Source organism: Lepisma saccharinum, chromosome 6 (assembly GCF_977018435.1).
Source record: "Lepisma saccharinum chromosome 6, izLepSacc3.1, whole genome shotgun sequence".
In the NCBI taxonomy this organism is placed as follows: Eukaryota; Metazoa; Arthropoda; class Insecta; order Zygentoma; family Lepismatidae; genus Lepisma; species Lepisma saccharinum.
Window position 1 is genome coordinate 39,785,824 of NC_139234.1, and position 27,101 is coordinate 39,812,924.

The 27,101-nt window shown below is 38.0% G+C and overlaps 1 protein-coding gene across 1 annotated transcript; it reads right to left on the bottom strand.

The window, feature by feature from the left end:
- Window positions 1-7,790: 7,790 nt before the first annotated feature.
- On the bottom strand, window positions 7,791-23,910 carry LOC145989327 (uncharacterized). Its single transcript, XM_083124662.1, has 2 exons — window positions 23,329-23,910; window positions 7,791-8,190 (listed from the first exon to the last, which is right to left on the bottom strand). Exons 1-2 carry the CDS (start codon window positions 23,777-23,779, stop codon window positions 7,895-7,897), a joined length of 747 nt encoding a protein of 248 aa, XP_082980788.1. The 5' UTR covers window positions 23,780-23,910; the 3' UTR covers window positions 7,791-7,894.
- Window positions 23,911-27,101: the final 3,191 nt, after the last annotated feature.

A 27,101-nucleotide genomic window follows, 5' to 3' on the forward strand; every position in this document is an offset into this window, starting at 1 on the left:
ACCTTTAAGAAAACAAGGCGAAGACAGCATAGCATGACGTTTGCTCTGTACAAAGTGAAGAACAAAGCACGTGATGAATTTAGGTTTTCACAGTTGGCAAATTCACGTGATAAATGCTGAAGAATAAGGCGTTCCCGCATGTTGTGTACACGCGTGTGTACTTCACACTTCTGATAAACGATCTGCTAGACTTTTTCAAAGTCGAAAAATCTCTCTGGTACTCCTAACCCAGAAGATTCATTGCCGCAGCAACATATCACTCGGGCTCATTTTTAATATTGTTATTCCATCTTTTGTCTTGGCCTTCCAACATATATCTTACCATCAGGTTTACCAACAACCCTCGGCTCCGGTACCCCTTTCTACACCCTCAATTTCAGGCACATTTCAAATATTTTCGTGAAAATATTTAGTTCCTCATTACAAACAGTGTTTGCAATTAGCGCGGAAGTTAATTTTTTAGATCTACATGCTACGAAACTTACGTTTTTTATAAAATTAAAATTCCTTGCGTAACGTCAAAAAGGTTTTTCAGAACGTCTATTATGGCGGATGATGGATTCATGTCACAGGCGCAAGTCTGAAGATTTCGGGTCATGGATTCATGTCACAGGCGCACGTCTGATTGTTTTCTTTTTCTTCTTATGATTGACTTGTGCAATGGAAACATTTGCGATTGCGATATGTTATTTGTGTGATATATTGGTGGATTGGACATTTCGGACATTGGATTTCATTTATGCGGCTTCAGAAATTGGAATTAATTATTTCTTTTTGGCAACTGCAGGCCGTAAAGGGAGAGTTGCTTTTTCTAAATGACTTGTGGGGTGGGATAATTTGCGACTACTTATTTTTATGATGGGAAGGGAGTGGAGGGTGGTATTCTGTGGAAAAGGACAACAAGGACTTTCAACGTAGGATTTAGACTACTTCGACCCGCAATTCAGTGCCTGGCCTTGGTAAAAAGAGGTAAGTTACCTTCTTAGGTTTAAGTTAATGAAGCTCCCTGGTTGTTGTTGGTGTCGCTTGTTGCTTTTTCCTTTAATAATGTTCTTGTAATTCGAATAGTGAAATTGTAGCGATATTTTATTACAAAGAGTATTGTTTTCTGCGATTTATAGTGTTTTTCATGTAACTATACCAAGTTTTGACTGCTTACAGCGCCATTTTTTACCCTGGTGGCGAGAATTGGAACTATTTTTCTTTTTGTATAATTCGCGAGCGCATTGCTTCATTAGCATATCTACGAAGTTTCAGACTGCTACTCTCATTACAGCCCGTGCTGTACCACTCTGAACACCGTCACTTTAATTATAACCACCTGGTACATTGATCTATGCACATATGGTGCATGAAAGATATGTTAATGTAAATAATTATATTTGAAATGCATTTATCAAGCATGTTCTGTCTTTCAAAAATAGTTTATGTGCTTGTTTTCCGTTATGAATGTCAAATTGAACGTGTTAAAAAAATAATTCAAATAGTTTGTTCGAACACAAATGCTTTAGCACCAACTTCTACCCCCTTTTTGAGTAATTTACGAGAATAATAACGTCTTTGATACTATCACTACTAATAGTAATAATAATGTTGTTCCTGGGTTCGAATTCCGGCCTGGGCATCGATGTTTGCGAGTATCCATTCATCATTTTTATCATGCCATCCATCACTCATCCTCATCTTCATTAGCCAAAAGTGGCACAAGAAGCGAAGTAAAATAAAGCAAATCAATAATAATAATAATAATAATGTTATAACATTACTAGTATTAACATTATTTTTATTAACATTATTATTATTATTATTATTATTATTATTATTGGTAGGTTTATCTTGGTACTGCCCCCCCCCCCCCCACGGCAAAAATCGTGGTTGCTACTCTGAGTGAAAGGACCAAGGCCGACGTCGGGCACTTATATCCGCCTGACGCATTAGCCCGTCTAGTTGGCTGCACTTTTTGACACTCAGTACAGTGCAGGTGTATCCATTTCAGAGTGGTGCAAGGAAATTACGTTCAACCAACTAGACAGAAAGCGGTTTTCAAGTTCAGAAGATTCAACAAATGCCTGTCTGCTGCTTTAAACGGTCATTTGATTAGTTAGCACGCACCACGTGACCATACACCAAACATACACCTGTCCGAAAGGTAGTGCAGACACCGAATACACTACTTGACTCGAAATCAACGAACTAGACAACTCGGTGTTGCACCGTGTAACCAAGTGGAGTGCGAGTCAAATCTCCGGCATATGGCCTTGAACTGCTGAACAGCAGGGGGTGCTCGTTGCTATGTGAAGTACGTATACATTACGTCATCTGGGAGGATCGGGTTTGACGGTGCTCGTTGCTGTGTGCAGTAAGTTTGGTGCGGGGTACATTTAGCTACTAACACGTCGCAAAAATCGGAACAAGCAGGTTATTGATTTTGTAGCGTTCGATTTATTTTTATTGTATTTTTGTACTTGTAGACTGCAATCATGTCTAATTGTACTGTAGCAAGCTATGAAAACTAAAGGAACTGACATAAAATATCACAGATTTCCAGTCGATAATTACGTAAGTAAACAGTGGATTCATTGTAGACGAAATGTAAAAATTGCAAGCTGTGTTGCAAGTGTGCAGTGCCAATTATTGTGAAGAAGACTATGTGCGAGATCTAAAAGCAGAATTTTCCACCAAAGAACGTGCTGAAGCCAACTGCAGTGCCATCGCTAAAATTACACCCTATTTAAGAAATTTACCTACTTTAGTACCAAAAAATCGAGGAAGACGTGCCCTAAACAAGCTAAAGATTATGCTGCCAGAAAAGAGAAAAATATATAGACGAGGGTATATATACACAAACTGCAAGCAATGTTTCGTAGTTGGAAAACATATTCGATCGTTTACAAAGGAGAAACACACGTCTGCATTCAGAAGCAAATAAATTAAAGATTACAAACAACCTCTATCAACCTAATTTAACTAAATAAAGAAGTTCAAAATCTAAAACGTAACCTAACCGACAGTACCACATGAAAAGTCATCAATATCTTGAAAATGTGTTCAACTAGTGCGAAGTACGTAGTGAGCCTAACTGATTTGTTATGTACATTTTATGTAAGTCGGATTTATAATTACTAACAAATTAATTTATTTAACACAAACCGATGTTGATTGTTATTTGTATGTTCATTTTATCGTGAAAAACGTTGTCGAAAATGTGCATTTCGAAGATCGCGTACTAACTTCCACCCTATTGGAAATTAAATTCACTTAGTACATCTTCAATTCGAGTTACATAGAGTTGTATGCACGATGGTAAATATTGCATGAGTGAATACTACACCCATCATTGAAATTTTTGCAACTTTGTTCAATTTTGGTATTTCACAAATACATTGTAAATAATTTTGTACCCTTGTACTCAATATAAACCAATGGATGTTACATTATTTCTTTGTAGTACATTTCTGTCAAAAAGAGCAAGATCTAAGGTTAGTGTAATGCAAGTTACTTCGTTAATGTACAAATGTGTGTCGCATATCAGCCTTGGAGTATATTTTCCGGTTATACAACTCAGACACACATGGAAATGGAAATGAAAAATCTGCGGACAAAGTCCTTTAACGAATAATAATTCGTACACTTGCACAGTCAATCATTGTGAGTTCATGTAACTTTTCTCCTTTATTGTTTAATTAAACTAAGATATTTTCATCGATTTTCTCAAAGCGTTTCATTTACCGTGTGATCATAAATCTATTTCTATAGGCTTGAATTTAATAGGTTAAGACATTTAAGTTTGATGTTCCTAGCACTCATCAAGTATTTAGAGTAGGTTAAGTTAGTTAAATTAGTACTTGTACACTTTGCCTCGTCTTCTGCACGCGTTTGTATGTAAAGTTCTTAATACGAAACAATACTTTTCAGAACTATGACAACGATAATTTGCAGCCAAATTTGAACCAGAGAAATTTAAAATATCTGCAAATTACAAACTGGAATTGCGTTTTCAAAGTCTGAAACTACTATCTTACAAACTATTTCGTCATTCTTCCTCCACATAAAAAATTTGCATGTGGAGCTTTGATCCGTAAATTATTGTACAGTAAATAAATATATGAAGAAGGTTGGGGATTCTTTCGAATTCAGAGTAAGTTTCAAATGCAGAGTAAAATTTTATCTAGATTGTATATTGCATCTTTCACTTGATAATTTGAAAAATAAAGTTACATTATGGAGAACGGTAAAGAATGGATTTTAAGTATATCAGTATAATGTTAATACTTTCTGATGTTATGTAAAATTTGAAATGTTCTTGGAAATGATTGCAACGTTCTGAATGAATAAGAAGGAACGATTCAGTCAGAAAACTAAATATTAGGCTTTTGTATTGTGTTGTGTTAAATGTTGTAAATTGATTATACCGGACTACTATCGGATTAAAAATGAGGGATATTCAAGTTTTGGACTCAATTAAAAGTTAACCAGTAGAACCACATAAAAACGAGTTACATCAAAATTCAGCTAATTCAATTCTGTGTCAATCTATGGTTACCAATTTTTTTGATTATGCCTTCTATTTTTATCGTCGTGAGAACAAAATAGGATATTTTTTTAGTTTGGCAAACTATCGCTCTCTTTGGAATTCTATAAATAAAGAACGGTTTCTTTTTATTTATAGATTATATAATTTATTTATTTATTATCCAAACTCTAATATCCATAATTTATAATCCGATAGTAGCCTACTCTTGTGACGTTCTGTGAGGCCCGTAGTACCTCGGAGGCCTCTGACGATCTCCGTGGGGGAGTTGTTAGAACAGCGTACTACGACGCCAGGGGTCCCGGGTTCGAATCCAATCGGGTAAGACATTGATTTGTCCTTAATGAGAAAATTGAGAATTTATTAAATGTGATAGTATATGTGGAAACAAAGATTGATTGATTGATTTGCCTTACTTTATTTCCCTTCTTGTGCCACTTCTGGCTAATTTGCGAAGATAGGGTTGAGTGATGAAATTATGCAATTGATGAATGAACACTCACAAACATCCATGCCCAGGCCAGGATTCGAACCCGGACCCCTGCCGTTGAAGCGCGTTTTGCTAACCACTACGCCAAGGAGGCCGGCTTGTGGAAACAAAGAAAGAGAACGACGGGGGGGGGGGGGCTACCTCTTATGGGTTTTCCTTTCATATTTAAAAAAAGACAGAAAAGCAAAAATAAACCAAATATGTCAATCAATTCTTTCTTTGTAACTCTTTCACTATGCAATTCTTCTTTAGCATGCAACGTTTTTTATTAAAATCATAATACGATTTATGAAATGATGAAATCTGTAATGCTAATGAGAACACGGACAACCTTCTTTGTAATATATCGATCAGGTTTCAGAAACATGAATTTTTACAATACTTTTGCATGCGTAATTTTCCCTCTTTTAAAAGTAGCATGTTTTAATTATGTTACTAATCATTAAAGGAATACCTCAATACCATCCCGAAGTATTTAAGTAATTAAAAACTTTTCCTCTCTGAAACTCGCATAGAAATGATAGCGGCCGTTTGCTTCGGCCAAGCCCCGAACGAACATAACCGAAGGGGCACCGAGCATAACCGATCCTCCCACATGACGTCACGCGCTCGTGCATGATCGGCAATTTTCGGATTGCGCTACCTTATATATTAAATTACCTTGGCTGAACAGCACTAGTGAATCACAGACGTGCGGCGTTGCCTAGTTCAGAACCTGTTTCACCTCGCTACTCAATCGTGTACCTGGCGCTCGGAGATTTCGACATGGCACCGCTGCAGTGCTCTGCTATTGTCTATCGCCATATGCAGGAGATTTGACGCTCACTCTAGACGCTTCGGTGCAAAGCGAGTCAAAAAGTGCAGCGAACTAGACGGGGCTATTATTGAATACAATGACCTTGACAATAGAAGAAATGAGCGGACTTGACCAACCTCAACATGTTACCCCTTTGTTTCAACATCAAGTCAGGAAATGATATCAGCAGATGGAATTCCAGGATATTAAGCAGGTCATGGGAATACGTCACTCAAGCAGACTAAAACGTACCAGTCCACGCCTTAAAGCTGCACAAAAATAAACGCACCTGTGTTTTTAAGCCAGCAGTCCAGTTATGGCCAGCAAGATGATCCAGTCAAGTGTTTATTGAATTTCGATTCATGGCTCACCCCTTCCCCGTTATTAAGTCATGGGCATCGAAGGAATTGTTTACGTTATGTGATGCAAGTGTTTAGTGTTAGCACTCCTGAGTGTGCTAATACGTGTACGTACATCAATAGTCTGTGCAGTGCAACAGTTCTTCATTACTATCCTGTCTGCGTATAGCAGCAACACGCAGAGTTTACAATTACCAGTTTTAGAATACTCTCAAATCAGGTTTTCTGGGTTCGAATTCTCGTTACTACATATATTTGTTCTCTTTGTCAATATTGTAACTTACTCACTGATTCTCGTAATGAAAACACCTATTGAAGAATTAACGTGCTAGCCTTAGTGGTTCCGGGTTCGATTCCTGCTCTGATCATTAGTATTAGTTTATGAGTGACCTTTCATGAAGTTCATCTAATTATCGTTCATCCTCGTTGTCGTGACTAGCCCAGGTGGCAGCAGAGCGACCTAAAAAAACAAAAAAACAATATATTCTCCACGTTTAGACACATTTTTCAAGATAAATCTTGGGATTAATGAGTGAAGATTTTTTATTACCATTGTCTTAACGCTTAGAACCTCTTCCTTTCCATTATTATAGCCCTATTCCTATGTAACATAGCACTTGACAACCTAATGCTTATCATCTGTTGCAGCAGCTCATTCTTAGTTTAAACTATACTAAGTTCCTTAGGAATTACGATTTCCTTCAATTACTTCATTATTTATCTTCTCTATTGTCAAATCTCAACAACTTTGACTAAAGCGGTAATTTTTTAGTTTGAATAACCAAACACTGAACTTTTCTTAGCTACTATATATTTAGATAGATTCAGTATCTGATGTTGACTCGAAGAAAACACCACTGTTGCAAGAACTTTATGTGCAACGATTGTTCCATCAATATCCCTTACATGTGTATATGACAATCTATAGCGCGTCTTCCTTATTGTATTGGCTCTCACCGCCTAGTTTTGCAATTTCTAGCCAAAGTTGCTGAGTTCAGGTACCATTATGTATGTCCCGACACGTTAATCAATATCTTTCACTTTCTTCAGGACATTATCGTCCTACTTATTGAATACAGTTGTCCGTTCTGGTCCTATGGTATTCGAGATCTTGTGACTTGATTTGACATCAACTAACTGAAACTTAAATAACCTTCACACTATTCGCAATACCAATATTACAAATCACTAAAACATAACAATTAAACGCATAAGAATTTAATGAACAATATACAAGTCTCACAAGAAATTGCCTTCATGATTTTCATATTCTTAGGTTAACAATACTTGCACAAACTTTATGATTTTGTAAAAAATTCAGTTTTTTATGTTATTGGCAAGATTCTTCACAAGAAATTTGATAAGTAACATTCGTTCGTAATTTTACCATGTGCACACTTATAAAAGGTTCCAATTCGAAAATTGTAATACGAGTACTTCGCGTTATGTACACTAATAAATCTCACGAATTTTATTAAAAGGATATTGTCGACCTTCTCGTAGGTTTCTTATAGGTAATGAGAAATTTTCGATTTTCTAAAGTCAATACCTCATAGAAGATTAATATTTTGTAAATGGGAGGATCATTTTTCGTTCCCCAAACTGACGTTATCTACATATTGAATGTTGCATTGCATACAATTACGTTCTTGCCAGCAGTAATGTTATTGCAATAAGTTATTAAATAAATAAGTCCTTTAAATTTAATGTCTTAATGCTCATCTGTTTTGTCCACTTCCTTCATACTGTGGTTCACTGAAATCAAATTCGTTGCCACCATTGGCCCTACCATACACTACATTGTTGTAAGACTGGCCCCCGTAGTACGGGTACTGGTTGTATGGCGTCTTCGGTCCAAAGAGCTTCTTCAGTCCATTGACCACGGCGAGGATCAAGGATATGTTTCTCACAGGGGACGACAGCATCTTCATCGCAGCCATTGCCACTCCCACCATTATCATCTTCACCACACCCCCTAGCATCATCATTATGGGGCTCTGAGCTCTGGCCGTTCCTGAAAGAATAAATTTAGAAAGATGTGATTACCATGATCTTCTATAATATCGGACACTGCTGGGAAATTTCCCACCTGAAAACACCCAACACCCGGTATATTACTATACCCCGCGACAGGTTAAGTTTGCAGCAGGTTTTATGTATTAAGCCGCGGGAGAACGGCGCTCAGCATCTCCCGTGCGAGTCTTGCCTCGACCGCCCAGCTGTTCATATCACAGACAGTGAGAAAATCGGCAGTATTGCAGCGGAACTATATTCCGCGAGCAAGTTTGGGTCTACATGGGTGAAAAGTTGCTGCAAACTTAACTTGTCGCGGGGCTTAGAAAGCGAAACTAAACAAGAATATAATGATAAATCCAGTTCAACTTTTCTGTAAATTATTTGCTATTTTATCCAGTTAGTAAAGGAATTAGTTTGCTACTTTATAAATAAGGTAAACGAATCTAATGTATTTTAATATTTAGTAATTTACGTTTATATGTAAAATGTGTGTGTGTGCCATACTGAATCAATTAAAGAAATATTTTTTATTTACATTGAGCATGTGTAAGATTCTGAAGATTCTAACGCGTATATCATGTCTGTAATGTTTAGAAAAGAAAACTGCTGTAAAATTGCATTTTTGACTTAAGTGGTTTTTTTTCGAATAACCTTGATATATTTGTATGTATATATGTGTGTGTGTGTGTGTGTGTGTGTGTGTGTGTGTGATGGTGTGTGTGTGTGTGTAAATATAATTTAGTGTTTGATTTGAAACTAAAAATGACACGTTTTATACACTTGCGTCTAATAATAATACGAGTACTTATGCACGTTATTTGAATATACACCTTTTTTCGGCGTTTAAATCTCTCTCCCTCTCCGTGTGTGTAAGGAAATTAAGATTCCGCCGTCTTCAATGACTTCACACCCTGGCACCGCCATTAAGAAATTCCCGCTGACTCGGCAGCCTAGAGTGTTGAGCAGTCGACTCATGATGTCCCCACCTCATCTACATTCATCCTCATAGGCGCGACTAAACAAAAGAGGCAGATAAGATACGGCTTTGCACACAGAGGTGCGTAGGTAGACCCACACATTCTCGACCGGGGCTACAGTGGATATGATGCGATCAGCACCATGCTCCAGCCGCCTTGGCTCAAGGTTGCTCCCAGGAATGAGTGGGCTCCAGAAACGCTATATGCAGGGATAGTGACGGATAAATTCTCTACCCTGGCGAATCGAACCCTTGAGTCCCGCGTAGCAGTCAGGCGCCCTATCGACAGCAGCTCTTAAAAAGAGGCTAAAGCGACATCAAACGAAAATACAAAGAAAATGCAAATACGTTCGTGTTAGGTAAAGTAAAGGAGACTTGCAAAATTGTGTCGAATGCATGGATAATGTTTTGAAATATCTCCGTAAAGAGCAAAGTATTGTTAGAACACAGGAAAAAGGAACTTGCCAGAACCGAGAGTCCTGTGCATCGTACTCGCGCGTGCAGGGAAGGGGCAGAGCATGCTTCTTTATGGTCCGAATTGAACGGATGGAGGGGAAAATGAGCGAGTTTTTTTTTTTGGCCGAAGGTTATTTTGTTTGTCGTCGCTCTATACAATCAAGACGATATGCTTTAGTGGTAATTAAACTATAATAAAAGATGACGCTAGTGTAATACGAGTAATGCCAGTACGAGGTCTCCCCGATGGCGCAGTGGTAGCGTCGTTGCCTTGTAATCAAGGGATCCCGGGTTCGATACCCGGTGGAGGCACATACTAATACGAGTACATATTATATTAATTTCATATGAACATAAATTCAGAGAAGCCCATAGAGTTGAAAGAGCATTGCACTGTTTTCATCTTCCTTCAGTTATTTAAAAGTATTTCTGCTTCTGTCTTAAATTGAATTAATTACAAATATAATTCTTTCAAATTTTTGGTGCTTATCAATTAAGAAGTTTTTTTTCTTTCAAGACCCTTTTCCGTTTGTTATGATCGAGTGAATTGCATTCCACCTTAATCCAAATCTTGGTTACTACTAGCGCAAATAGTAATGCTATTGCAGCTATGATTTGATTGATTGATTAGTTTATTTTACTTCGCGTTTTGTGCCTCTTGGCTAATTTTCGAAGATGGGGATGAAATGATGAAATTGATGAATGGACATTCACAAACAACCAAGCCCGAGCGAGATTCGAACCCGGGACCCTTGGCGTCACAGCGCGATGTGCTAACCACTCGGCCACAGGGTCTTAATATTACAACTATTGTTGGCCAATAGTTGCTGTGTATTGTACTTTCCACCAAACTGCATATCTATACTGAAATAAATAGTTTATTTTGTATTTTCTTCTTCTGTTAATAATATTCAGTTCAAGGAGAGTGGCAGGTCAAACTTCCGTTATTCTATGCGTCAGCATGTTTTTGGCGATTGCCAGCATAGGAGAGGACCTGCACTCACTTATGCAGGCAAGTTAATACAGAAATTCCCATCTGAGATATTGTAAGTTATGAAAACTAGTTTGAAAGAAAACGAATGGTTCAGGCTTACAGGAGAGAGTTTTTCGAGTCGAAAACCGGAACAGTCTCAGACTGTTGGTCTCACTATACTCTGTCCATGGAATCTCTGGAGCCAGCGTGGTCCTACTAGGTCTATACTCTGTCCCTGTAATCTTTGGATCGAGCGAACGCAAACAAGTCTGCGCAAGTAGAGACTCGCGAAAGCTCGACAAAAAAACGCGTGAGTGCAGTTAACAGCGATTTGCAGCAGCTTCCACTGCTTTGCTTTGTCAACTTGCTTTCTCCCCTTCTCTTCCGTTATGCGCAGCTTTGCTCCACAGGTTCCATGGACAGAGTATACCAGCTGCTTGCATCAGCGTGTACTGTTTCGCTCCGCCCACTGACATTCTCCACATGTCTAACGTTATGTGCGGCCTTGCTCCAGAGTTTACCAGGGTCGACTCATTTCTGAAATAAGACCATGCAGGGATTGTTTGATGGAAGCAAAAGGAATTTATATAGGGTGTTGAGGAATTTTTGGGTGCGGATACATCACTGCTACAAACTGTGGTGGAAATGGATTCAGAACAGGTGTTACATTCCCTCTTATCTACCCCAGACAAAAATGCAAGAAAAATGAAAACAAAATAAGCATTTATCTCACTATGGCTTTCTTATTTGGCCCGAGCTAAAAGAAAATCACAAAACAAACTTTTGCTACCAGTCCGTTACTGTTATGACGTATTATTTTTTGTATTAAATTACAAGACGAATCTTTTGTTGAACCCCGGAAAGAAGAGGAGCAAGTGGAACGTAGCGTCATGGAACTTGAAGGGGGGGGGGTGGAGAATATAACTTTACTAATATTATCACTACCCGGCGTTGTCCGGTTGATGGATTGATTTATTGTTTTAAGTCCACTTTATGCACAGTAAGGCTAATCGGGACTGGACCTACAGTTTAAAGTGGGATCCCAACCACTATGTGCTTCCACCGGGAATCGAACCCGGCACCCATTGATTACAAGGCGACGACGATACCACTACCGGCGTTGCTCGGGTGTTTAATGAATTCTAAGTATAGCGTAAAATGTAACTAATTTTATTTACAGGTATTTAAAAGTGTGAATACAGTATACAAATTATAAAGTAATATATTTTACAAATTCACTATAATATAAATTTAACAACAATTTATGAACAACATTTTTAGTTCGACCTCTAGGAGCAAGAATAAATAAATTGAACGGCATTGGGAGTGTCACTATTCATCTAAGCGTCCCCGAAAACTATGGATTCCACACTAATATCGGTCGTTTTTTATTATTTTTACATGTCACCCCCTTCCCACCCCACCCCTAGGGGTGTCTTGGAATTGAACGACATTGGGAGTGTCACTATTCCTCTTAGCGACCTCGAAAACTATGGATTCCACACTAATATCGGTCTTTTTCGATTATTTTTACATGTCACCCCCTCCCCACCCCAGGGGTGCCAGGGGTGTCTTACCCCCACAGTATTTCTTTCGAGATTCCAAGTGATACGTGTTCCAAGTTTGGTTGAAATCGCTCCAGGCGTTCGAAACTTATGATGGAACAAACATACACACATACATCCATTTTTATATCTTAGAAAATTTGTAGTTTATCTGTGATTTCTGCGCATTTAAATGGGGAGATTATTTTTTATTTATTGACCTTTGGTATTTAAAGTTTTTTTTCAGCTTGTGGCTTAATAGCGATTATTTGAAGAAATGTGTGAATTATGTAAAGATGAAGGCACTCGCACAAATATCTATACTTTAACTGGGGTTCGAATACGAGACTTCTGGCTTTTCAAGGGGTCCTAGGTTCGAGCTCCAAGGAGTTGCACAGAATTATAAGCTACAGGGGAATTTGAAAACAAATATGAAAACGCGATATTGCATAAACTTCTGCCTCCAATAACTTCTGACATTTTCCAGTTCAAGAATCTGCCTCTTTCTGTTATGCTTATTCAATAATGTTATACTAACTTATTACTCTACTAATATGAAAGTTGGTATTTATCCTTTTTACTCTACTTGGGATACAAACGAGCTGGATTTGTTTTTTAAAAAAGCAGCTGACAGATTATAGTTAGTTTCACATAAGTCGAATATTTCAAACCTTTCCCAAATTACAATAATACTAGTAAGTAAACAAATACAAAGGTATGTGCAAGATACCTGAATCGGAAACATAGCTGTCATCTATGCATTAGTGCCATCTATGTGCAGTCGAATTATTTTATAAAATTTCATGTTTTAAAATACCGTCAAACGGAATAACTTCGTACCGATTTTGGCATATTCTAATGTGCCATGCAAAATACGTGGCGAGTGACAACACGAAAATTAAACGCGAGGAACACTTTGTTCTTTACAATTGTACTAAAGGAATACCAAAGAAATTCCAAAATATTAGGAGGGGCAAATACGTCAGCATTTTCGTGATGAAGTTACCCCAGAAAATGATAACTTCGTCATCTCTGCCTACGTTCCTAGCAGGTAAGATCGTCACGCAAAATGGTATGAACTGCAAAATATATCTTCTTGCCAAAGTAGTGATGTTTGTGTGACTTTTATTCTTATTTTATTTTAATTTTTTTATTGGTTTTTAAACATTGAAATCTTACAAAGCACAATGCACTCGCACACAACACACTTCCTCCCTTGATGTCCGCTCCACAACTGCACGTATGGGGGGTCTCACTTATCCCACAACACTTGAGCAACCTTGTGTTCTGACGTAACGGGAGAAAGCTTTTTTAATTTTAGGCTAAATGCCTACGTTGTTAGGTTAGGCTAGCTAGGTTTAGTTCTCTTAGCCTAAATAATAATTTTTTATTGCATTTATGCTAATGGAACCTAACCTCGTAGGCATTCCTCGTCTGACGTCAGAACACAAGGTTGCAGAAGTGAAGTGAAACAGGCCAAACTCGCACGCGTGTGGCTTCACACTCCATTTGTTCCGCCAGTATGCGACTCCTACCGACATCTATTGGTCTCATGACGAAGTTACCCTCAAATACTAAGTTACCCCGTTTGACGGTAAGTTTCAAGACTTTTGGGAGAGGGGCAGCTTTTGAAGAAGGGATTACAATCAGTAGCGTAACTAACACGCGCTCTGGGCCCCCTCCCCGCAACTTACAGGTGTGCACCCCTACTCATTAAAAAAAAAAGCTTTCTATTCTAAAATATTTATATTAGGTATTTACAAATATGAAAATACATACGTTGGTCGTTCAATATATAAGTTTCCGTATGCTGTAAAACATTTTATTTTTAAGATACCTTAGAAAACTATATATACATCTGTAGGAGGATCCTTCCTCACTTCTCCACATAATCCCCATAGAGATTCAGGCATTTGTCCCACCGTTGCACCAATTTGTCCATACCCTTTGCAAGAAAATCAGGGCTCTGGCTATTGAGCACTATTCTCACATTCCACTTCACTTCTTCATCTGTTTCGAAATTGTAACCTTGCAATTCAGACTTTAACGCCGGAAAAAGATGGAAATCACTCGGCGCTAAATCGGGGCTGTATGGAGGGTGGGGGCAGCCGTTCCCACCCCAATTCTTCAATTTTGGGTTGTGTTTGCACTGCTGAGTGTCTCATCCCCTGTCATAATGCGCATGAGGAATGCATTGCCATCTTGCTGGTAGAAAAAAACCTTCAAGGCTGCAGCTCATTCTCATCAGTCGATTATCGCGACTCAGTTGATGAGGAACCTCAACGTGCACACCCTTTGCGGTATTGCAATTTCTCGTGAATGATGTGAACAGAAATGTTCGACCTTTCTGCAATCTCGCGTACCTTCACTCGACGGTTTTCTTGAACAAGTTAATCCACCTTCGCAATGAATGTTCTCATCTGTAGTGGCACTCGAAAATCGCCCAGCTCGAACGTTGTCAAAAATGCACACCCTGCCATCATCAAACAACTTGCACCAACGCCTATCCATTTGCACTGTCATTACGGAATCACCATAAACAGCAACAAGTTTTGTATGAATGGCACTAGGAGGTAAGCATTCGCCCATTCATATCGAATGACAGAACGAAGTTCTTCTTTACTCCAGCTTTCCAACACGCGTGCACCATTCATGCTTCTGAACTCCTTATGACGCAAGCCCGCGTTTTCCGAACAAGCATTTACTTTTCGCCCTTGAGCGCATGCGCCTTCACGTCTGATAACGAATCGATTGTTTTTCCTTCTAGACGAAAGATGGCGCTTGTCAACCATGTGCTTCTTTTTAATGGCATTGCTTTATACAATATTTTACAGCACAGGGAAACTTATATATTGAACATCCCCAGTACATGTAATTAGAATCTATTTAAAAATTGATACGAAAGGTTTTAAAAGACAAACTGTAAAAAAAAAGTGTTACAATTACAAATGAAAATGAACTGTTGCTACAAAAATTACGATATTGTTAAATGCCTACTACCAGTCCTGTGCGTTTTTAGATGGAAACAAATTCTTGTGCTAGTTTCGTCAAGTCCAGTTTTCGAGCACGATCGCTTTCAATGCTTAGCAGCGTCTACATTTCTAAATGAAACAATTTCAGTAGCTATAGTGCCAGATCTTGTTCATATTTCTCCCAGAAATGTGTAGCAGATTCCTCTACAACAACTACGAAAGAAACTTAACAACAGCACAATTTCTCCAAACCTTGCTAAAAGGCTTGAACACGTTTCCAGCACATGTAATCTATGACTTGAACTGTTCAACTAATGATGAACCTTCTTCTAACCTGGAAATTCACTTTCCACTTTCGTAGTGATTAACATTGTCTGTTTGCAGTTGTAGGGGCATAAGAATATAATTTGTTCGGTTGAAAATATATTTTAACCCGAAAGGAAAACTTTTGTGAACTATCGGTATTTCTTAAGTTTTCATTCTTACTGCGCTTCCGAAGCTCGCCACTGGTTACAACGCCAATTTGATAACAGTAGTGCTGGTTGAAGATATTAAAAAATTATATCTCGTATTTAGCAATTCTCTACATAATTACTCACTTAATACGTATCTACCATCTGTACATCGTGTGAGTAACATGCTCCGATGCGCGGAAGTTTTGTCACGAACGCGTTTTTAAGAAACTATTTTTTCTCGTGTGGTGTCAAGCTTTGTACCTTCATGTGTGAGACCTACTTCCGCACTGGAACGTTAAGAGTTTTCCATTCCTTGTGATCCTTTGTGCAGAAAACTTACCCACTGTGCGATATCGTTCTCTTACCGTAGTTTAATGCATGTCTATGCAGTTGTTAATAATTTTTGAAATACAGTAAAAAATGCTGGGGATTTTCTGGAGAGAATGGACCCAAAATGTAAACTTAATGACGCCTATGAATCTCTTCGTTCTCTGATATAAGCATAATACATTAATGCTTAAAATGAAACTAATCTGCGTGCAATTATTAATAATAAATTAACAATTTAAATATAAAATACTATGAGCTTCATGGTTAACATTTGGTGCATAGGCGAGAAGAAAAGTCCTCGTACAATTTCCACCACTGAGTGGTCCGTCCTTTCCGTGCGTTTGTTGCCAAACTTATCTTGGTGCAAACATTATGATTGTAAACCATTTCGGCTGCACTATTCCTTCGAAAAAAGCAAGCAAATACTATCATAGTGTTATTCGAGACCTTAGAGGCAAATTCTTTTCCGATCGCTTTCTGAAATATCTTCACCCTATGTGTCGGTTATTTTCCCTTCCCCTGTACCGTAAGTTTGGCACCCAAGTGTTCAAATTTCGCTCGCAAATGGAATGGTGGGCTCTGGTTGGCAGAGAGCAACGCACGTGGTATGATCAGCTCTCCTCTCATTGCACACACGTGGCATCTGTCAGGGTCTTTCTCCTAGTGGAGGGAAATGTATCAAGATAAACTTTCTGTGGTATACCCAATTGATTTGTTCACTTTCCTTGTGATGAAAATCACTTTTGATTTGGCAACATTGCATGATGTAAATCACTTTTGATTTGGCAACACTGCATCGACGCTTCTCTGCTCGACAGCGGGGGCGGGTAGACCTTGAGCACCAATATCAAGCAAACAGAGTATAGGACGTGCAGTGCCTGAGATGATGTGTCTACATTAAGCACCTTTGAAGATTTCCGGTTTGATGTGGGTTCAACAAACCAATGAATGGAATATTTCTGCGGTGCATTTCCTGTGACTACTTAGCGGTAGATTTCAACGTTCACGCTTCGGTTGTGGCACCAAATGGCTCTTTGTTGTGACGTGTTTGGATCGTCACGGTTCTTGTCGGAACGTAGGAAGAAGAAATATGTTTTGTTGCGGAACAAAACCCGATGGTGACCTTCTTTATGGCTGCATGAAACCATGTAACATGCAGGAAGAGGGCAAAAAGGCAAAAGGCTATTCCCAGTACTCTAGGATATGTTTTTACAATACCATTAGCTGCGATTATTATGGCCTTTTAAATGCTAAGCCTTGCCTACCAAGAGAAATACTGTCATTGACCCCCCTCCCTCAGTTTTGACACCCAATCGCCGCCAACCAATGAGTTAGCACAGCGCGCTACGACGCTAGGGGTCCCGGGTTCGAATCCAGGCCTGGGCATGGGTGTTACTTGTGAGTGTTCCTTCATCAATTTCATCATTACTCATTCTCATCTTTAGCTAAAAAGAGGCCAGCTAAGTAAAATAAACCAAATTAATGAATGGACAATAGTTTTGAAGTGGGATCTGAACCACTATGTGCGGGGAATTTCGTGTAAGATCGAAATGGGGAACCGTTCATTACAAAGGGACAACGTTATTATTGCGCCATCGGAGAGGTCCTAAAAACCTGTGTTAGATTTTCTATTTTTTGTTATTTAGCGTGGATTTTCTGCCACTTTTTGGCTATCAGGATGAAGGACCAGTGACAAAGGAACAATCAAAACCGAGACCAGGACTCGAACATTGAACCTTCTGGGAGATCGAGTCTGTCAAAGGCAGCACTGAAAGGGTTTAAGCATGGCACGGTGATGAGTTTTCTTATTTTGTAGTGACATTCGTAGTTTCGTAATCTTGAAAAGAAAATTAAGTTTCTATTTTTAGTACTACTATATCGCCAACCTCCATCATGAAGTGGTTAGCATAGCTCGCTACGACTCCAGGGGTTCCTAGTTGGAATCCCGGTCTGGGCACGGGTTCTTTGTGTCACTTTATCAGTTTCATCATACCATCACTCATCCCCATCTTCGCGATTAGCCAAATTGGTAGAAAAGCAACGCTAACCAACAAAGATCAAACCAAATCAAACAACTACTATATCGAAAATGTTTCGGGGTGGTTTTGAACCCCTACCACCTACTCTCAGTAAAAAAGATACGTGGCATGAACCAGTGGTTCTCAAGCTGTGGTACGCGTACCCTCAGGGGTATGCAATCAGCTCGAAGAGAAGAAAACAAGTAGCGAAATGGACTAAAGTTTCAAGTGCACAACCAGACATCAAGAAATTGTATCAGGCTATGCAGGCAAATCCTTCTCACTAGAAACTCTGGGGATTTACAATAAAAACTCCAAAATTGTGCCTCGACAGTTTGTTTACAAACTTGTTTTTGTTCTTTACTTCTTAGCATACATGTGTTTCACATCTTTATTTTTCGTAACTAATCATAAAGGTTTTAAACATAGGAACAACCAATAAAATAACAAACGTAGGATAATAATTATTAGTTGTTTACCATCTTTCCACATGCAGTCAGAATGCAATTTTGCTCTATTTCAGCTACAAGCCTCCAACATATAAAAAACGCCCCAGCAATCAGGCAGCCAAATAAATTCCCCAAAAGCCACTATTCGGAGAAAACCTATGGTGGAGTATATTAGACCATTCGTTAGGACCAAAGGGTACAATGAGAAATAAGTTAGAGAACCGCTGGCATATTGGCAATATTTCTGGGGAGACCGTTGTCTGTGTTGTGTGTGTGTGTATTGCTATACAATACATGTGTGTGTATATACACACACAAGCATCCACACACAAACATATGTGTATGTGCGCATGCGCAAAGAGGGGCATGTAAGATGCCGCCGTACATCACCGATAAACCGTCATGAGGTGCAGAGAACATAAACAACAACTTTTCTTAAGGCTCGGCTGTACTTTTGGCCGACACCAACGAAGCCCTTTTCGTAATTGAAACTCCTTTGGAAAAACCACTGTGATATTCCAAATTTTGAAAAATTACATATTCCTAGAATTCCTTCTAGAGCATTCAAGTGCAACTTCGCTATTGTCTTTGAATACGCAAAAGTTTTGTGGCTACGTATGTAGCTACAGATAAGAGCTTTCAAGATCATTGTATATAAACGAGCAAACCGTTACAGCTGTGTTAAGAACCATTGTTGTAGAGATTTTTCTCTTTATTTTTTGTGGTAATATAAATTTTGATATAATGAGCGATAAAGTTACAAGTACAGACGATTTACTAGGTGCTATTTTTCCAAGATGGTCTCCGAAAATAAAATATCTACCTTGGAAATTGTATCATTGTATTGAGTACAAATAATTCTACTACGAATAATGCTTTTCTATAACATTTATAATTATTACTGTAAACAAGCATCTCTTGTTCGTCAGGATTTTGCATGTTTAATTGAATTTTTATTTTATTTACAATTCAAATTTACATTTTAAGGCATTATTTATTTATCACTGGTGATACTAAATAGAAAATATTCGGTCCCAGCGTTTTCAAATTTCTAAATTTTTACTTCGGTTTATTGGAGTGCCATCTACAGTTCGTTCATCTTTGTCGATGAATTAACAAATCTTATCTATCAAATTAGATATTAAATCAAAATAAAATTTTCGAAGGGATTTTTTTCTAAATAAAGAAACAAATTATAAAGAAATTATTTTATGTAGAATTAGCAATTGATATTTGAATACCTTTCTTCCATTTTAAAAAGTGGAGGAAGCACACGAAATTCAGCACTGCCAACGCATCTTAAACTTTTATAGTTTATACTCATATATTTTAGATGGGCCAAGGGTCCTATGTTTAAAGTGTAGATAAGGCATGGATATTGGGTTTGTCATTCATCCCTACAGTGATTGACACAGTGAAAGAGAAAAGCAAGGTAAAATAACCAAAATACAAAGTAGAACAAAAATAGAGATAGGTTATGTGAGGAAATCTTCAGTACTACTTCCAAGTTAGTCAAAGTAGGTTGATACAATTTTGAATAATAACGGTAATATGTGAGAAAAAGGACATGTGCGAATTAACGGGGGGAGGGATGCCGGGGATTCACCCCCCCACAAAACATTTTATCCCCGGCAAATGGAAATTATTTTCATCCCTGCCAGGGATGTTTTTATCCCCCTCAAAGAAAATGTACTTGAAAGAATACAGTGTATCATTTCTTAACTGTGAGAAACACGACTGAAAAATCATTAATTGTCTTGTTATCAAACCTTTCCATACTGAAAAGTATGCAGCCTTGTGAATTAAAGGAGGACAGTTCTGCAACTGACCAATCTTACCGAATATGCATTCAAGTGTTGGCAACAAACTTGTAGGTGGTTAAATAGACATTACGTTTGAACCTGGCAAGTTTTCCGTGTTGCTACTTCGATAGCTCTTGTTGTGTACGAGTTTTAGTTTTCTTAGATGTAAATACACTGTTTCTAAATTAATTATTAAGTAAGATTTAATGATCTAGATTAGAACCAACGTTCTATGCTACTTAGAACCTCAAAGCAATAGTTTACTTTACTGACTGGTAACATAATGTACAAATTTGCACACCCAAAAAACTTACTTCCCAAAATGAAATCGCAAAATACACCAATGAGTGGGCCAACGGCGCCAGCAGGTGGGAAGGGTCACTTGCCCCCCACGAGATATCTGTAAAACGTTCATGTAATTCGATTGCTGAAATTGTAACACAATTTTATTATATATGATATTGCGATTTAGAGAATGTCGGTTACAGCAGTTAACTACCATGTCCAACAAAATAACGAGAGAACGTTTTCACAAGATACATTAGAATCATGTTGACTGCCGTAACTAGGGGTGTGCATGAAACATTTTGGTCGGGACGGGATTTGAAAGGGAATATTCATAATTCTGACGTTCAGGACTGAACAGATGTTCACTTTATTTCCTTTTCAAGTGAAAGTTTTTGAATTTATGGAATAAAAACCGTTGATTTCAAGAATTTTCAAACATTTATAGGGCAGAAAATATCAAGAATTTGGCATTTTAAAAACGATCCTTTGGAATTTCTCGGCTGTTCGGGATTACGAAAAGTCGAGATGTGACCTATATAATTAACACGCTGTCGTTTTCAATTATTACTTTTTTCTTTTACACTACACTTCGGCATGTAAGAACATGGATCAGAGTTTAGTACATGCCATGAAGAACAGTAGATTAAGTTATATCTGATTGATATCTACCTTTTGTGAAAAGGTACAAATGAGACGAAGAACTGTACATGAACAAAGTGATAGATGTTTATGGAGTTGCTGTTTTAAGTCCACTTTGTGCACAGTAAGGCTAATCGGGACTGGACCTACAGTTTAAAGTGGGATCCGAACCACTTGTGTCTCCACCGGGTATCGAACCCGGGACCCCTTGATTACAAGGCAATGACGCTACCACTGCGCCATGGGGGAGGCCCAGATGTTTATGGAAAGCAAGCCAGACGAATTCAAATTCAGCTTCTATCTCGTAGATAGCAGACTCGAGTCTGAGTATTGTCAATTCACCCCGTATATTGGTTGAATTGACTATATGTGCGGGGTTAGTTGACAATTAATTCTAACCTATACATGGTTTGGACTATTTTATTTCAAACAATGTACTGCCTTAAAAATTACGGATTACAAGATGTTTTCAAATGAACAGAATAACATGAGACATAAATGTTCCAAACTTAAAACAAGTTTACAAAAGTGTTTACTGAATTTTTTGCCCAGTGTTAATTGTTATATCACAAATACAAATGCAATATACTGTCCTATGATCCTAATCTAATATATATTATTACAAACAATGTGCCTATATGCTAAGATGTTTCTGATGAAACAATTAATTGAATATAATCTTCTCAATAGGTCTATAGCATTGTCAACTAGCCCCTTCTTTCCTATTGTCAACTCACCCCGATCGCCATATTGGACTCTCTGGTCATGCCGCTGCTAAACATTGCAGTTTAACAAAGTATCCGAATGTAGTATCGGTACAATTTACCATAGTCTTCTGCATAGCCTTAGCATAAACTATGTGCTTACTTACTTTGAAAACGTATAAGAAAGAGTACAGAGCTGAGATAATGTACTTCGAAAGTAAGAATTGATGTTATTTGTCATGCACTAGAAACTTTGTGAACAAGACATTCAACTTCTTAGTTGTGAGTTGGTTCTAGAGATGACACATATTCACAGTAACCTGCAATGTTGCCAACTCTTGACTGGTGGGAATAAAATGGACTTTGTCAACTCGCCGCTATGGGCAACTATGGTCTCCCCTATATGGGAGCAATCTTGGATATTAAAGTCGGGAATGAGTGGAGCCGTACCTCGTGTCTTTATGCCTTCCTGCCACGGTGCGATGCACAAAGGGCACGTTTTCGTCGTAATTTATTTTATTATGCATAAGGTATAGGTTATTTAATATGTTTTATGCATGAACCATAAACGAACTGTTATTGTTTCGACTGTTGATAGTCTAGTACAGTAAAACCTCGTTAATCCTGACTAATGGGGGGGGGGATATGTTGACCGGTTTAACAAAAGTCCGGATTAACTTAAATAACTTAAAGAATAGTAGAAAGTGCATTAAAACTCTGTTTATAACAACAAAACACGCTTATTATGGTGTATTTAAAGGGCATAGGCCTAAATACACTATACAGTACAGTACAAAGTCTGCGGGAAACAGAATTTCATCAGTGGTTGACTACCTTTTCTTTGGGAAATTCTCTTGTTGACTTCTAGCCACATTTAAAACTTTGAATTCTGCTTCTTTTTCTTCTTTGCCTGTCCGGCGTATCAGAATCCGGATTAACGAGGTTTTACTATATTACAATTATTTTCAATTACATTAAAATAATACAGGATTGTGATATGCTGGGAAATTCAAATTAGGCCAGCAAAGTTATTAATGTCAAAATTTCTTAATAGATTATTTATTGAATATCAAAAAGCTTGTTATGTCCAGCTAATGGAAAGTAAAGCCTCTGGTCATTATTCTCATGCGTATTTAACAGTAGTACACATAAATTTTAGCAGGTACTGGCAACGCAAAGCTGTGTAATCAGAATCTAATACTTGTTTTTTTTTATGTAAGTTATGCGGAAATAAACCAATTCATAGTAAGCAAGTGTTTTGCATGTTGAATTTTGGACATGTGTAAAGACTGAAATATCTGAGAGACGACCTCCGTGGCGGTGTGGTTAGCACAGCGCGCTACGACGCCAGAGGCCTTGGATTGGAATCCCGGCCGGTGCATGGGTTTGCGATTTCTTCACCAATTTAATGAAATCATCATTCATCCTCATCGTCGCGATTAGCCGAAAGTGGCAGAAAAGCGACGCTAAATAACAAAAATCAAATCAAATCAAAACCAAAATATACTTAAGCAACTAATATGAACTTACCATGTTCTGCAATTCCCTTATCGTCGGTCTCCACAGTGACTTCATAGAGTTGGTTTTGCTTTCGGCCACCAGACAACCTGGCATTGATTCCAGGGAACACCTCGACCTTCATGCTCAGTTCTTGAAAGAGTTTTCCGACTGTTCCAAGAACCGACACATCCCCCTCCGCACCTTCTAGGCTCCTTCCGGTAGCTGCTTCCGTGTCCTTGGTTCGCTTCTCTATATAGACCCCATCCATGATCTGAAGAGACCTTTTCTGAAGCATCCTGTTCAGGTTGCCGAGTATGTTCACCTCCGCGCACCAGACGTCATTGTCCGAAAGACAGTCCAGGAGGCTTTTCGCCGTTAACTTCTTAACGTCACTCCTCTTTGGCTCATCCTTCTGGTAACTGTCGCAGAACGAGACGACAACAAGGTTGATGAAACTCAGGACGAAGATTGTGCAACGCATTTCGCTTCTGCTGACGCCGCACACTGCACCAACGTCTCTGCAAACAGAGTTTCGAACTCGCACTGTGACGCTTGAGGAGTCACGTGTCTTATTTTATTATGTTACACATGACCTCCCGCGCTTTCTGGAGTGTGATGGGGGTGATTCGCGTGCTTCCACCATATTTCAACTCGGCCCCAAAGCACTATGGAACCTCCTAATTGTTCGGAAGTTCTTTCCTTGATTTCTGCTTCGCCTCTGTGGCTACAGTCGTGCCGATTATAAAGTTCGATAGTCGCCTTGTCGTAGAAAGTAGCCTAAATCAAGTGATGTTTAGCTCACTTCAGGAAAGATATCATATTAGCATTATTATTTATTGGAGTGTTAAGTGCAGCGTTAATCAAATCCGATTTCTTTTTAGCATGCCTTAAGCACAAGAATGAAAGAAAAATGAACTACAAAACAACACCACATAATAGGCTATATATACATTCAGATACATAGAATACAAATTTCACTACATTTTTAGTTTGATCACACGCACAGAAAAGCAGAGACACGAGCACAGCGCTCGAAGTCGCAAATTTGAGAGGAAAATGTCTAAATATGGGCCCCCCTTTTTATGTTGTCATTTTCGTAGGAAAAAAATTAATATATCAAGCACTTGCTTTTAAAATGCATATCTATGAAATATATACTTAAATGTAATAGCATGCTAAAGTATAGAAGGTCTCCATTTTTTTAAAAAAAAAAGCAATTTTCAAAATTTGGTAAAATGATGTATTTCAAAATTGTGGTCTAAATATGGGCTACTAGTGGCAATATCACAAGAAGCAATTAAATTTTAAAAAACAGTCATTTATCGCTAAAACATTATAAAATTCATATTTATGAATAATCTATTGTTTTGAAAAATGAATGGGAAATATCGAAATTAAGAAAAACATCCAAACATTGAAAATGTGATCTCAACATTAGACCTCATGTAATAGCCCATATTTAGACCATCACGCTATTTTTCTTCTTCAATTTATTTTCGTTCCCTGTGGTACATATTTCACAAACAAATCATGGCATTATAAAAGCCCACATTTGTTTTATGTATCGCTAATATCATAACCTATACAAAGCAGATGAGAATTCAGAAAACGCTGAGTTAAAACATATCTGAAAAAAGTTTTCGGAGGTCACAATTCTATAACAGCGTCCAAGGCCGAAACTAACCACCACTTTCTCTTGCGAATTGGCGCCGCAACCTTTGTCCTTGACAGATAACCAGTTCCCATAGCCTCTGCCAGGCTGCAGCTCCCGGGAGCGCTGATAACTCCAAAACCCATATTTAAACCTTCGCCCATAGTTAGACCTACTCCTCTACCTGGGGGGTGGTTCTTGGGCGATGCCATCCTCCCGCATCCCCCTCACTTTGAGCACTGCATTAATTAAAGCAAGAAGATGCAATAAAATGATGTAGGCCCAAGCTATCAATTATGGATTACCACGTTGTTCGCATGACCGATGCAATTAACAAGACTGATATTAAGAAGAATAGAAGAAAATGCATGGATAGTAAACCAGTCGGATCAATTAAGTAGCTTTCAAATTTTTCAAACTTTAAACTTTAATTAATATGTATAATGGATAGGCCATCTTTCCTGGTGGTAGCCAGCTCGGACTCCAGTCGCAGACTTCACGAGAACCTCTCGCGGCCCGCATTGAACATAACTAACTAACTAACTAACTCTCTAGCCTTCTTAAACCCGAAGGTTCATGGCTGCAGCAACACAGGCCTTCCATCTGTCCCTATCTTGAGCAAGATCTATATACTCTTTTCCATCCCTACCGATTTCCTTTAGGTCCATCTCAACGTTGTCCCTCCATCTTCGTCTTGGCCTTCCTACAGGTCTCTTACCATCTGGTTTCCCAACAAGAATCCTGTAAACTCCTCTTTCCTCTCCCATTCGTGCCACATGGCCTGCCCACCTAAGTCTTCTTGATTTAATTATTCTAATAATATCTGGACATGAATACAAATTATGTAGTTCTAAATTATGTAACCTTCTCCACTCACCTGTCTCCTCATCCCTTTTAGGTCCAAATATTTTCCTAAGGATCTTATTTTCAAATACTCTCAATTTATGTTCCTCTTTTAATGTAAGGGACCACGTTTCACACCCATATAATACTACAGGCAAAATTACTGTTTTGTATATTTTAACTTTTAGTTTCTTAGATATTAAACGAGAAGACAAAAGTTTATGAAGAGAGAAGTAACATGCATTTCCTGAATTAAGCCTACTTTTTATTTCCTCTTTAATATAATTTTCATTTGTTAATATTACTCCTAAGTATTTGAATTTGGAAACTGGTTCAAACGAGTTGTTATCAATAATTAGATTTTGATTATTACCTAACACTTGGTTTCGGCCTGTAAGCATATATTTAGTTTTCTCTTTGTTAACTTCCAAACCTATTTCTTTAGCAGTTTTGAAAAATATTTTAGCATTATTCTTAATCGTATTTATATCATCCCCCAGTAAGTCTACATCATCTGCATATGCTAACAACTGAGTCACACCATTTAATTTTAGTCCTTCTTTAGTTTCTTTTACCTTCCTTACAGCATATTCTAAGGCAAAATTAAAGAGCAATGGAGATAATGCATCTCCTTGTTTTAACCCATCATGAATTATAAATTTGTCAGACATATTATTACCCACACGAATTTTACTTTCTGTTTCACTGGTGCATATTTTTATCATACTAACAAGCTTCTTAGGTATTCCAAACTCTACTAATATATTATATAATTTATCTCTTTTGACCGAATCATATGCTTTTTTGAAATCAATGAATAGCTGATGGACATTTTGATTATATTCCCACTTTTTTTCAAGTGTCTGTCTAATGTGAAAAATTTGATCTGTAGTTGATCTGTTACGTTTAAATCCACATTGATAATCACCTATAATTTCATTAGCATATGGGGTTAGTCTTGTTAAAAGAATGTTAGACAATATTTTGTATGTTGTTGAGAGTAGAGAAATTCCACGGTAATTATTGCAGTTCATTTTATCACCTTTTTTAAACACAGGAACAATTATGGATTCTTTCCACTGTTGAGGGATTTCTTCTTTATTCCATATTAAACAAATTAATTTATGAATTTGACATATTAATGAATTTCCACCATATTTAATTAACTCAGCTGGTATTAAATCAATGCCAGGTGCTTTGTTATTCTTAAGCCTTTTAATAGCATCTTTAACTTCAGTCAAGTTAGGTTCTGGAACTAAAGGTTCTGCTGTGTGTACTTCACTTACTTCTGATTTATCTCCTACATGGA

What these genes read in the sequence shown, in the direction of transcription:
- LOC145989327 (XM_083124662.1), bottom strand. Translation starts at nt 23,779, where the DNA reads ATGCGTTGCACAATCTTCGTCCTGAGTTTCATCAACCTTGTTGTCGTC. An exon ending in TAAGGGAATTGCAGAACATG is followed by an intron (nt 8,191 to 23,328) that starts GTAAGTTCATAT and finishes TTATTCTTTCAG; the next exon opens with GAACGGCCAGAGCTCAGAGC.